This window comes from Triturus cristatus, chromosome 5_2 (assembly GCF_964204655.1).
Source record: "Triturus cristatus chromosome 5_2, aTriCri1.1, whole genome shotgun sequence".
NCBI classification, from domain to species: Eukaryota; Metazoa; Chordata; class Amphibia; order Caudata; family Salamandridae; genus Triturus; species Triturus cristatus.
The window spans coordinates 504,789,667-504,803,326 of NC_140588.1; the positions used below are offsets into that span (position 1 = coordinate 504,789,667).

The 13,660-nt window shown below is 41.5% G+C and overlaps 2 protein-coding genes across 21 annotated transcripts in view; one reads left to right on the forward strand and one right to left on the reverse strand.

Annotated features, from left to right (window-relative positions):
• Positions 1 to 13,660, forward strand: part of PDE1C (phosphodiesterase 1C) — a 1,636,609-nt gene that overhangs the window by 703,377 nt on the left and 919,572 nt on the right. For 6 of the 10 annotated variants that reach the window (XM_085607513.1, XM_085607516.1, XM_085607515.1 and 3 more), the window contains one exon: positions 6,529 to 6,555. The exons of the other annotated variants lie outside the window; for them this stretch is intronic. In XM_085607513.1, coding sequence (XP_085463639.1) covers positions 6,529 to 6,555 — 27 coding nt within the window. The remainder of the gene's footprint in view (positions 1 to 6,528; positions 6,556 to 13,660) is intronic. 10 annotated transcript variants of the gene reach the window in all.
• The window catches only part of LOC146823222 (uncharacterized), a 312,919-nt gene that overhangs the window by 75,100 nt on the left and 224,159 nt on the right, over positions 1 to 13,660 (reverse strand). The window contains exon 1 of one of the 11 annotated variants that reach the window (XR_014962154.1): positions 1,271 to 1,380. The exons of 9 other annotated variants lie outside the window; for them this stretch is intronic. Coding sequence is in view for 1 of the 2 variants with exons in the window: in XM_085607525.1 (XP_085463651.1) it covers positions 9,756 to 9,869 (114 nt within the window). In the remaining variant the exon portion in view is untranslated. Of the gene's footprint in view, positions 1 to 1,270; positions 1,381 to 9,755; positions 9,870 to 13,660 lie in introns of those variants that run through there. One more of the 11 variants, XM_085607525.1, reaches the window with a different exon arrangement.

The following is a 13,660-nucleotide window of genomic DNA, read 5'->3' on the forward strand; positions in this document are numbered from 1 at the left end:
TAAGGTGTAGCATCCTCCTTAGAGACTGTTAACAAAAAACAGGATAAGATCACAAACAAGATTTACTGTTTGAGCTGCTGCAACTAAAAAAACTATACTCTCACGGTTAAGGCCTGAGTGATGCTAAAAGATTCACAGGAGGCTTGTCAGTCTGAACCTGAAATTCATATAATTCACAGATCTTAACCAACCAATTGGTCTGCATGTACAGCATATATTTGTCAAATGCAGCAGATGAAATACTGCTTTTTATGATTTTGTAACCATCATAACCTGTTTGATGCTAGCTTGTATAATTTAATTTTTTTCATCTGACAGAGATAATTTCTAAATAGAAGGTATACTCTGTGCATCGCCTTCACTTATCTCCCAATATTGAATGATTCATTTACATCTTTTTGTATACATGTTTGGTTTACAAAAACACAATGGGCCCTTTTCACAATGGAAAATTGACACTTGTATATTTACTCCCAAGTAAATCTACTCCTACACCTCAGTGTAAGTCTAAATATTTTCACTGTTCACCATTTCAGCGTGTAGATTTACACCTAAGTGAGGACTTAGATGTCTCAACCCTTGAAATCAGGAGGTGGAGACAGCTAAGAATGAATCTATGAGTGTAAAGCTACTACTAGTTACTTTTCATAAGTAGATGGAGATCTCCCTATTAAAAAGTACAGGGAAAAATAACTAAGTTTATTAATTCTTTAAAAAAATTAAACACATTGTATTGTAAAATAAAAAGTATATGCATTTAAAATAATTAGTGCTTCGAACTAATAAAACAAAATGTAGTAGTGCAGTTATTATTCAAATAGAATATTTAAAATAACATCATGTTAATATTTAATATTTAGTACATGTATTTAACATTTTTTCTGTATTAATTTAAAGTTATTTAAAATTTGTATTAAACGCTTACATGTTTAATTAAGTTGTTTTTAAAACATTATATTTATTAATGTTTTAAATTATAAAATGGTTAATTTTACAACCAAACAAAATCAATAAATGCTCCCCTTAAACCAGACCATAATTTAAACTTCACAAACATTAAAATCCACCCACTCACATGCATAACCTCATACTAAAAGAATATAGCAAAAATCAGTAGCAGGATTTAGACAAATATATATGGCTTTAATCCCGAGATATATTTAAAAAAATGCTTCAAATCACATCTAAATATATAAGGACAGATATGGTATAAATTACAAACAAGGAAGATTTTTCAAAGGCAAGTCAATCTATTTTTAAATATATGCACCTCTATTTCATGTACCACTTAAAATCTTTGATATCTAATTAATTTCATATCAGGATATCCAGTGTCTTTAAATCAAGTATCAATATTTTATTCATGCGTTTCGATGGAATTGACCTATAAATTCCAACTTCTTCAGGAATAATTCAAATATATCTTCCATAAATTAAAAAAATCATCAAGCATCTATAAAGTGGAGAAAAAAGACAGATGCGGCATATTAAGGACATGAACAAACTTCCACATAATAATATGAAAATATAAACAATGTATAACAAACCTAAAACATTACAACTTCTACACACATATGGTATAAGACAGTAAAAGTTCACATTCATCCATGCAAAAATCCATTTAAGGAAAGACCTTGCAAAACTGTTTGCCAACTTTTTATACTATAAAAAAATAAGTTGTGCACAAACATGCTTTAAAATTGTTCAGTAAAAATTGTTTGAATTGAAAAAAAAATGTACGTCCCGAATCCCTCTATTCATTCTTTTCACTATTACACTACCCCATCATATTCACAGTATCTATACTTCATATAAAATAAAACACACACTTCTTGCTCACAGTCAGCAAATTGACATGTCACAGGTGGCTACTTCACTCCCAGTCCACTCACCTTCATTCAAGGTCATCTGAGGATTATGCTTTGCTATTCTAGTGATTTGAAGTACAAACCGGGTTGAAGTGATGTTCTTCTTGTGCCACAGACACTTGTACCTCTTGCCATCTGCTAAACAGACATGACCACTCGCACTACATTTCATAGCGCGATTTGTACAGTGTCTGAATGGCCAGTAGAAACCTGCTATTTTTGCACTTTATTCAATAAAGAAATAATGAGGCTGGCAATAATTTTGGTGGCAATGTATGGTTTTGACATATGTTTGGCACGAAAATCTCTATAGATTACTCTGGTATGTTCTCTGTATTGCATAGGCAATATACCTTTGGCGCTGATGCTATGGTCAGTCACTTTTATCAGGTTGAGCTACACCATCCTTCAACCAGGTTTTCAGACGTGAGGGCGCAAACTGGTTGGATGATGCTCAGCAATGTTTAGTTAACAGTAGTAATGGCTGCCCCTTTACCTTTTCTTGCTTTGGCTACCCTCACCACTGCCAAACAATACAACACGCGCCAAAGACAGGAGAGCGAAGCTGGCCTCTGTGAAGAATTGGAAGCTTCATGTATAGGCCTAAAATATATTGCATTGCAAAATATGTTTTCCAGCATTTGAATTAATTTGAGAGAGCGTCCTTTAAATTGTATCTTAGCATGATTGTGGAAATTTGAAAAAAATAAACTACCACAATGATAGATTCAGAGATCAGGCGTTCCACAGGGGGAATGCATCCAGCATGAGATATTGGCCCTACCTGGCAGTCCAGTGATTGAAGATCCACTCATTTCTTCTGTGACACTACTAAAATATCTATTCCGAAGAACCACTCTGTTTATTTCAGGAGGTAGTTATATAATACTTCCGTGAAAAGAACATGGCATGACCTCGAAGTAAAATACATTTTTCGAAATGAACATTTATAACATCTCATTTTCTCCCCATTTTGAAGACCGCTTTTGTTTACATCATAATTTCAATCTCAGAAAGAGATGCCCGTTTGAAGAACAGCGAGTGCTAGAATGATTTCAGAGCAGGGCTATGCAAGATTGCTGAGTGTAGAGTGGATATAGATGGAGAGAAAGTAGGCTATGCACTGAGTAGTGGCAGCTTTTCATTGAAGCTGTTTTCGAAAGAGCTGGGTGCTTTGTTTACATTCAGAGATGATGCAGTCAGGCTGTCGGGCATTGAGGTCAGGCAGTCATTACTGCATTATCTTCAGTCTTTGTTCGCATTAGTGAAAATGCTTTACAAAGGGCCGCAAATCCCAGGGGGATAATGTTTTTAGTGCGCACAGAGCCAAGGCAAGCTAGGACTCCCGTTGCAATTTCTACTTCATATAAGGGAATCGCCATTTTTTTCATTTGAGTTCTGAAAAATATTTTGAAAACATGAATCGGACAAGAGTGTGCTAATTTGCTCCAGGGCGCAAGTATCTACCAATGCATCAGCTAGAGCAAGCATCAGAAAAGCAATTTCCAGCCAATTTATTTTCTTGAGATCTATTTAGAGCTTTTGATGAACGTGACCATGTTTCATTTTCGGGAAAATGACAGCAGATGAGGAAGAGCTTTGGCCTTCAGACTTCCCCCTTATCTTGCAGTGAGTAAATCAAATGCGAATTGCGATGGTTTTAAAAGGGAACCGCGGGAGGGTCAAACACACGCCAAATGCTTTTCACATCTCATTTCCTGTGATTTGGTCCTTTGATTCCGAGGTGCATTTTTTCATCCGCGTCTTCGGAACCATCCAAGCGATCAGGACATTGGACTTCGGCGTGGTAAATTTGTCCTTGGGATTGCGCATCATCTCTATGCCACAGCAGGCGCTGGCACTGCTCTTGCTTCTCACAGAATAACTGAGGGGCAGGGGGATGAGATGGTTCAAAGATGTTGTATGCCACCAGAATGCTATTGGTTTCTTGCCACTCCCCCCAGAGATGGCTAAAAATGATTCACCAGGCCTATTAGGGCTGGAGGTGGTCTAGGGTTGCTTGCGTTCTCTTTCAGAGGGGTCTTCACCTGGCAGTTCAGCATAGACTGTTCCCATCAGAAGGCAGGTCAGTACATGTTTGCATAAGGCATGCCTCTGTCTATAGTGGCAGAGGATGAAGGCTACTCTGAGTGATCGACAGTGGTTAGGCTATTTGAAAGCATCCCCCCATCACCTTTATCGTGTTTAATGTTAAACGAAGACCGTTTCTATTGCTTTCGATGTTGAATGATGGGTTTCTCGCTGGACAAAACCCAACAAGGAATACAGGTCCTGCATGAATATTGCCTCCATCACCACCACCGCAACAAATTGCACATTGTGTCTCTTCAGAAAGCAGTAGGAGGATCAGGAGGTGGTCAAACGTATAAGCTCTTTAAGGTGGTCCTGTGAAAGGACTGTTAAGACATGTTGTCATTCCCATGTGGAGATGATTAGGTTGCTTCTTTACATTTTATGTATCTGCAACATAAGCCATTTAAAGTAGAGAAGCAAACTGAGAAGGTGATAGTTCAAAGTTGGTGAGCCTTTGACTTTCACATCATTGATTCTAATCCTGATAATGCAGTCCAAACCCTTTTGTCCGGGAACACAACAAACTGTTTGTGACTTTAGACCAAAAACCCCAGAAAACTCCTCATAAATTGTTCACACCAGTAAATTTCCCATCAGAAATGACATTGGATGGCAAGCTAATAGACATGGAAAAAATACACATTATCTGACTCAGATTGTAGGGCTTAAATTCTACCACCAAAAGTTTCCACCTAAATTTGGAGTCATTTCCCAAATTTTGGGGATTCCAAGGGATCCCTAGAGTACGCGTGAAAATCTATGGCAGATATAAATGTTAAACAAAGCTCTCTCTGACCAAAATGTACTCATGAAGATTTTCAACCAAGTTGAAAATCCACCTGCATGAAGCCTGTGTATGCGTATATGCGCTTCTCCACTCTGGAGTGCACAAACCTTTTATGACAGAGCTCCTAAGACTGAATAGATGAGGCATGGGTACATAGAAATCTATTTTTCTTAATTTTGACTTTTAAGTCAAAACTATGTCTAAGGCAAGTTGGCTGAGATGGCAATTTCCTCGTGCTACTTACTCAATAAGTTCTGTACATGACTTGAAACCTTCACCTTGGAACAAGTGGAATGGAATAGAAAACATTTCTAAAGAAAACAGATATATTACTCCTGCTGCAAAGAAAACAGTCTCAAAGGTCTCCATCACTCCTTGAATATAGCTTAGTGTTGTATCAAATACCTGAAGTAATATACATAGTTGGATTTGGGTTCAGATGAAACTGGATTCAAAAAACATTGTCCTGGTTGAAGGGGTCGAGAAAAGTGAGGGATTAACACACGTAATTGTGACACTACCTACGACTCATTCGTTTTTTTACCTTAGTACATTACAGCATTTGAAATCGAAGGCACAGGGAGATGAACTGATTTGCAAAGAATCACACCAGTTTTTTAAAATCAAAAGCTGTGTGCTCTTTGGTTAACAATTTAGATTCTAGAAAACATCTACTGCCGACATAAAACACACACCATTGTTTCAGGAAAACAGCATGCACGTCAATCAAACGCATATCAAACCCAGGGAAATGTCACTGGCAAATACGCAAGAGCACCTCTACTGCAGATAGATGAATGCTTATTAGTGTTAATAGTTAAAATGAGCCATACTTAATTTCTGCATCTACTCCAATTAGATTGATGATCATCATCCCAGTCAGTAAATGACGTCTTTCTTTGTTTTTATTTTTTACTAAGTTTGGGCAGACTCTATACAGTCTAGAGTACTGTACAACAAAATATACTTTAGATACAAATAAACGTGAGTAGACAAGCTGGTATGTTTTCTGGTATTGCTTGTCATTAGACAGGAGTTGTGCAGTTGTTGCAAGCATTATCTAGTTTGCTACTACTGTATAAACAGTATTGGTTCTTTGCAGTTTCTTGGGCTGGGCTTCTCACTGTACCAGCTCCCATAGAAAAGGATTGTCCTTCTGGAATCCCTATCTAAATGTTCAGTTGAAGGTGATAATAATCAATCACATGAAGAACGACACACAACACTAAAGCTAAACACAGCCAGCTGCAGCAAAGACTCAAGTGAGGGTTATATTTAGAGAGTAGACAGTCCACAGCTTTCCTTCTAGGCAGCAAGCACTCTGAGATAGCCTGATGCTACATACACTGATGCAACGCCATTAACCCAACCCCCATATGACCTATAGCCCACTAGAGCCTAACACAATAAAATATAAAACCGCATGACACTATGAACTATGTGTAACTAGTTTGTTGGTCCTCTACACCTGCTTGTTGTAAAATTCTCACCTTCCCTGCCCTATCCTATTTAGAAAGTGCATTTTGTTCCTCTGAATGTGTTGTGTTCATTTCACGCACCTTTCATGATGACGCATTGTGCTTGCACCCGGCAACCAAGGAATTGGTCCATGCTTAGATGGTGGTCTTGCCACTTTGTTTGCTTCATCCACTTCAGAGTTGTGTGCACTTTCTCCCAGTGTCCATACATTCAAAGAAAGAGACTCCCCACTGTGCTCTTTCTTAATCAAACTTTCTGTTTTTCTCCTTTGTTCATGTCTCTGTTTGTTTTTCCTTGTAGGAGAAAGTACAAGAAAACATCACAGAGGTAAGGAGCATGTTTCCATAGAATGAGTGCTTTTGTATTGCAGCTCACCCAGGCCCACTTCTAGAGTTTGAAGAAGGGCATGTTGTGAATGTAAACATCACGGCAGTTTATTCTGGAAAAATCTGCTTCTCGCCAAAGGATTAAACCAATAAAGGAACTCTCAGCTCTTTCCATCCTCCTGCCTCTCTTATCTTTCATCACTACCCAGACTGTAATTAAACTTTGATTGCAGTCTTGCATTTGTGCAAAATGAAATGAATTTGCATATACGTCCACCCCGGGAAAGAAGTCTTGCACATGCCTTAACTAAGCCTGTACTGTTAAAACTAGAGAACATTAAACTTCAACATATTTATCTGTGTTCAGCAAAATTCTGCATGTTTGTTCCAACTACTGTGCGCTGAAAAAAGTATCTTGAAATCTCTTGATGAGCACTCTGTGCTTATAAGGCGAAGGAATGAATAAAGAGTTTTGAAAGAACAAAAGATTAGAAGCTCCACAGGGCGAGTACGAATTTAGTGGGGGCTTCTTTTCGCTTTTTTGCGCCTTGAGGCCAAGCCATCAGATGGTGCACTTGGTGCTGTGATGATTGTAGAAGTCAGCACAGAGGGAAAGGAAGGGACAAGTTCCATCCTCATATCCTTCCTCATCACTTCCAGTGATTGTGCAGAAGAGTTCCTCCATTTCTATGCATTGCTCAAAAAATGGCAGATTTGATCCCCTGTGTAAATCAATACATTATTGTGGTAGCAGACAGCAGTAGCAGCACTTTGACAAGTCACACCCAGCGATGCATTGCACCCCGACCCCAAGTAATTGACCGCCCCATGGACCCTTTCCCTTTATTTCTTAACTCCCACTAGTCACTCCAACATCCTGGTGGTTGTCCATGGCATGGGCAAACCATCATGCTATGGAAGGGCCACCCTTCCCGAATGTCATATCAGTTTCCTTATCCTGTTGAGTCCCTGTGCGGGACGAGCATCAGTGCCGCTCTGGTTCCTACTCTTTGTGTCCATATTCCCATTATCAAGAGCTTATGTTTGGTGTGGCAAACCCTGAACTGCAGAGATGCCTGATGGTGGATCTTGCCCCTGCCACTGCTCTGCTCCCCAGATCCCTGGGAGTGTTTTTGAAGCTCCAGCCCGCCAGAAGTTGCCTGCCCCTGCTGATGCTACCAGCTAAACCGGGTTTAGTGAGTGTAGCTTTGGGGGAGGATTTAATTTCTAGTGAAGGGGAGGGACCAGCAGTTATGACCCTTGTCTCTTTAGGAACCTGTGTTTTGTTTAGCCCAAATGAAGTCAATGCCTCATCATATTCTAGGGATTTGATGAAAGTAAAGCCTGCAACCACATAATATTGAAAGATGAACACATGTAACAACTTAGTCAAGGAGGTCTAAGTGACGAGGGGGCAAAATCTTGTTTTCATTGATTATTTTTTAATCACACTGTTTAGGCAATACCCTGGTGCATTGGCAGCCTCTTCATCTTTTCTTTTTGACTTTGATAATTTTTGCTTTTTATCTCCCTGCCTTTCCTGCCTATGTTGGAATGTGTAATTTTTTTGCCTTTTTCCTGCAGCCTGCACCCCTTTTTGTCTTTATAACAAATTAAAAGTACGTGAATTTGGAACGGATTGTTTTCAAAATGTTCATCTTTCATTTGATTTCTCAATGTACCTCAATCAATTCCAGTGCCACTCTAGTGCTTATGGAAGCTATCGGTAACAGTAAGGCACAAGCAGGGTTCTCAGAACCCTTGTAGAGCCAAGTAGTTCCATGTATAGGCAATTCTGCTGCCACTGTCTTCGCTGAGTCTGTTTTCCAATTGGATCAATAAAAGGGGGAATGGTAATGAGAAGAGCAATCTTTGATTGACACTGCTTAAGATCCAGAGCACTTCATGATGGGGTCTGTGAAGTCTATGCAGACTTTTCTGGATGATAGATCCCACTGTGAAAAATGGTGGTGACATTTCCAGAAGTTGCAGCTCTTTTGAATCTATGGAATTAGGGAGCGAGCACTCTAACTTGCTTCTCGTGGAGCATCTTCCTGTGGCCACCTGATCACACGTGGTCTGGGTTGGCAAAGGGCAAGAGCCCTGTGGTTTCCTCTTTCATGCCTCTGAAAAAAAGTATGCTAACTGTAGTGATGCATCTTTCTCTCTCAAACAAGTCTAGATCACGTTCAAGCAGAAGTAGCCTAAATATTTAGGAAGAGTTACAGGCCTTTAATGATTTTCTTTCCATGCCTTTGATGAGAGAAACTTTAGACATGTTGTATTCTATTTGCAGCATAGGTGTGGAACTGCTGATCTCCACATGTGACCATGTAGATGCCACAATAACAGCCATATCTATGATAGGCATAGCTCTAAGTGGTTATTGCTGTGTACAAGCCTTGGCTGACTTTGTGTGTGTTGATTCAGCAGGTCTCTTATCTAGCTCCCTTCCCCCACAATCTTCTGCTTTGTGTTACATTCTGGCATAAATGGCCCAACTCTGATGGTTAGATCCTTAAATGCTATAGGACATGTGCTGAAATGATTTTGCTAATTCAGATATTTTGGTGCAGGCAAGAGATTGGTCAATCTACATAATATTCTAGACCTGCATCTATTCAACCCCTACGGAGAAAATCAAGATGGTGATGTGATCTTGGGCACAATCCTGTCTTCCTTCTTAGTGAAGATTTGTCTGTCTGCATTGTTCACCAGGAAGGTCAACGCAGGTGTGCTTATTCATGTGGAACCGAATCCAGAAATATCCCTGTTGAGATGTCTTGCTGTTTCAGCCATCTCCTGCCAGGAAAGTGTCTGTGAGCTTGAGGAAATGTATGGCCTTGTTTTACAATGTAGATCAATCTGTAACCCAAGCACAATTTTTCCTATTGCATGCTGATACAAGTTTTGCCAGAGGAAACACTGGTAAACGCAAACACATGAGGAGAGCTTTCCCTACCCCTAGATAAACAAGCTCGCCTTAAAGAGGCATCTTCTAATGTAGGATACTCATAATTTATGATCTTCATGCTAACGTTTCGAATACCAACAGATCAACCTGTGGCATACAAGTGCTTAAAAACACTTGCAACACTTCAGATACATGATCTGACAATAGACTGCTTGTAGTAAGGCTGCAGAACCACTATGGATATGATAACACTACCCACGCTCTCCAGAAGATACAATTCTACTTACACATAATCTGAAGTTCAAGCCATTGTTTCTAGTTTTGAAGACCTTTGCAACCATTCTCATCAGGAAAATGCTGCTTAAGTGTTGTGACAATACTGTTGCTTTAACCAGAAATACCTTGAAAAACAAAAGACAAGAGGAGTTTGGCAAAACAGGAGCAGTTTCTTAAGTTAAATAATGTGGCCAGGAGCACAGTCACAGGCATAGGGTCTGAGGATGTCTCAATTTACAATCAGTCTAACATAGACTTTTATACAGTTTAGTGAATGCAATAAAATGTTTCTGGTGATCTTTTTTTGGTGTGGAATGTGTACCTCTGTCTTTGGAGCCATAAATTAAGGTATTGGATGAAGAATCCAGGTGTGCCTCGACCTTACGTAGACACAGTGTGGCCAGTGTGTAACGTGTCTAGATGTTCGGCATGAGGAGCATGTGATCACTGTGTGTACTTTGTGTGATATGACTTGATTGGCTAAGTGTTCCTAACTTCATGTGGCATCTGACTTTATGGTGTTTTGGGAACGGGCACACCCCTCTGGCCATGTGTGCTTTATTGGGGCCAATCTCCCTGAACCATTGTGGTGTCGGTACACCCATCTGTGGAATTGATATGAGATTTCCAGTTCGCGCATTTGTCTGCTGGTGACGTGCCATCCCATCTGTGATCCGTCAATCAGTGACCTCGGGCCTGGTTCTCAGGGCCTGTCTAAATACATATTTCCTAGTCGGGGTTGATGTGGAGTTCACAACAGGTGAATTCGTTAATAAAGATGCAATTTTGTTTTTATACACAAAGTATCATTATACACATTGACATCGAGTTTTTCAATATTAACAAAACCAATTTTTTTTTTTTTTTTTAAATGAACGAGTAAAAGAAACTTACTTTGCCCCAAGTGGAGAAGCTAGAAAAAACTCACTGCATGTCCAGACAAATGTGTTTCTGTGCTCACAATAGGGGCAGGGATCTCCTTGCACCTTACACAGTGGCTCAGAATGTCCAATCAGACGTGATGTATTGTAAGCTCAACGAAAGCAAAACCAGGGTACATGAGGCAAGAAAACAAGACTTCAGCCAGAAGACTGGAGGTGACTATAATGTGGCACAGTAGCAGTCTCTCCAGCCAGGCACTTGACTTTACTCCCTCCCTGCTTGTGTTCTGAGCTTGTCGTGCGTATGACGACCACATCTGTCAAAGAATTAATGAAAATGCTGGCAGCATGACCTAAACAGACAAGGAAATGAGGCTACCAGTATGCTGCTAATCAACAGCTCCCGTGGTTATTACTGGCTGGTACAAAGACACCACATGTGATCTCTGCTGTTGCTCTGACAGTCAAATTACACATTCAAAATACACATTATTTAATTAAAGCCTATTATTAGAACCAGAAATTCAATTACACCCATGCATTGGTGCAAACTCTATTACATTTTTAGCATTTGCATTTCACTGGCATGTGGCCCCGCTCAGTGCCTTGGCTGCTCACTCCGATGATCGAAAGGTCTTGTGTTGACGAGTGGGATTACTCAGTCGGCCGGGCCCAGAATTTGAGCACAGCCAGCAGAGCTGGAAGGATTTTGGCAAGCTCATTTGGAACTGGAGCCTTTGGGAAATTTCTGAGTACTGAATTTGTGACTTTCTGAGTCAATCCAGGCAGGGGGTGTGCTCATGTCATAAACAGCCAACAAAATAGTGTTCCATTTTGAAGACATTAAACCTGCTTCTTTGGCTAGAGAGGATATTTGCGTCCAATTTATAAAACACAGTCTTGTTTCCATGATGCCTGGGTCAAACAGGGAAAACAAACTTAGGAAATTCAAGCCAGTGAGTGAAATTTGATCACTCTGAATTATTCTGTCAGGGGCTTAAACTTTATTGCCATTTTGTTGGCGCTAGATATGGAATTCGAACACGTTTTTAAGGCCATTTGGGCTCTAATTAGTAATAAATATACCACATTGACTGCTCAATAAAGATTTGTTTCCCGATAAAGAATGAAGAGGCATGATTTACGAAATCTAATAATTTGCAGCGCATCCAATTCTCTAAATTGTTCATCTGCCCAGGTGCTTGTCATCTGATGCCGAGCGGCAGTATACCACACATTCCATTCACTATATAAGAATTTTAGTTTGCGGTTATTTCTTTTAATGCATGACCTTTTTTTTTTTTTTTCAACTTTTGGGAGAAAATGTATGATAGAATGGAACATGTACGACACAAATCTTAAGTGTATTTCGAAAAATAGACGCAAATGAGAACGTTTCTAAAACTGTCAACAATAATTGAAAACGAGCTACCCATTGATAAATCAGGGCAGACGTGTACCAGTTTAGCGAGATTATGATGGCATTAGTAACATGATCATCTGTATGACAGAGTGTGTGTATGTTTGCATGTGTGAAGTTTTTATATAGCGCGAACTTGACCCGAATCCAATCGGGTATCAGAGCGCTTTACATAGCACCAGTTACGTTCCATGACGACACACATTCATTTTTTGTTAGGCACATGGAGATTAAGTGATTTGCCCAGAATCACAGGATGTTCAGCGTCATTACCGAGACTTGAACCCAGTTCTCCACGTCCGAGGTACAGCGCCCTAGCCATTAGGCCAACTCCTCTTGGTTGGGGAATTAAGTCCCCTTGCCTCCTGAGGGTCCCTGGGGGGAAACTAGCCCTCCTGTTACCTCCAGTAAGTCCCACACAGCCTGATTGCTGAGAAGACTTCAGAGGCGACACCCCGTTTCTCCACCACTCTGCAAACGTACCTCCTGGTGCACTGTTGGTTGGGTGAGGACGTAGCCTTGGGTCCAAAAGGGCCTTGGGGGCCAGCAAGCCCTTCCTGTTACCTCCTGTAAGTCCCACACAGTCTGACTGCTGAGAGGACTTTGGAGGCCAAACCCCCTTTCTCCACCACTGTGCAAACGTACATCCTTGCGCACTGCTGGTAGGGGAATGAAGTCCCCTTGGCTCCAGAGGGTCCTTGTGGACCAACTCCACCTCCAGGTACCTCCAGTAAGCCCCACAAAGCTGGACCGCAGAGAGTGGGCTGAGGCCGCGCCCCTTCTTCTACACCACTCTGCAAACACCTCCTGGCGCACTGCTGCTTGATGGATAAAGTCCACTCTAGTCCTGAAGTCCTCAGGACACAAGAGGACCTACTCGCTCCACAGGCAGTGCATCAAGAGGCACGTGTGCAGAGTGGTGTAAAAAGGGGCGCAGCCTCAGACCACCTCCTAGCAATCCCACTGTGTGGGGCTTACTGTAGGCAGCTTTTGGGCTAGTAGGCCCCCAAGGACACTTAGAATTCAAGGGAACTTAATCCCACAATCCAGAACGTTTCAGGAGGCACGTTTGCACAGTGGTGCAGGGAGGAGCGGGGCCTACGGCATGATGCCGGCTACTGTTTAAAATTATTATTTGCAGGGGGGCTGTGTGCCCCCCCTTCTCAATATTTTGTGGACCCTGGGGACCCCATACCCCAGGGCCCGACCCATTTAAAACGAAATTATTTCCAAACGGGAAGGGGTGGGCACCCCGGGACATTCACGGAGCCGGCCCAGGGGGGTGGCGGTCTCCAGGATCAAGGAGGGCTCCAGGAGGGGGGCCGCGCGGCCCCCCTCCCAATGTGAACATAGCCCCGGGGAGGTGGTTGTCCCCGGGGCAGTGTGGGGGGGCTCAAGCCCCCCCCCAAACTTATTATTTGTAATAGCCTGGGGAGGTGGTGGTGCCCAGGGCTTGGGGGCCCGAGAGGCCCCCACCCATAATTAAAGAAAGCCCCGGGGAAGTGGTGGTCCCTGGGGCTTGGTGGGGTCAGTATGTCTCTGTATGTGTCACTTTGTGTCTGGGTGTGTGCCTGCATGTCAGCATGTTTACATTTGTGTGAGTGCAATTGTGTGT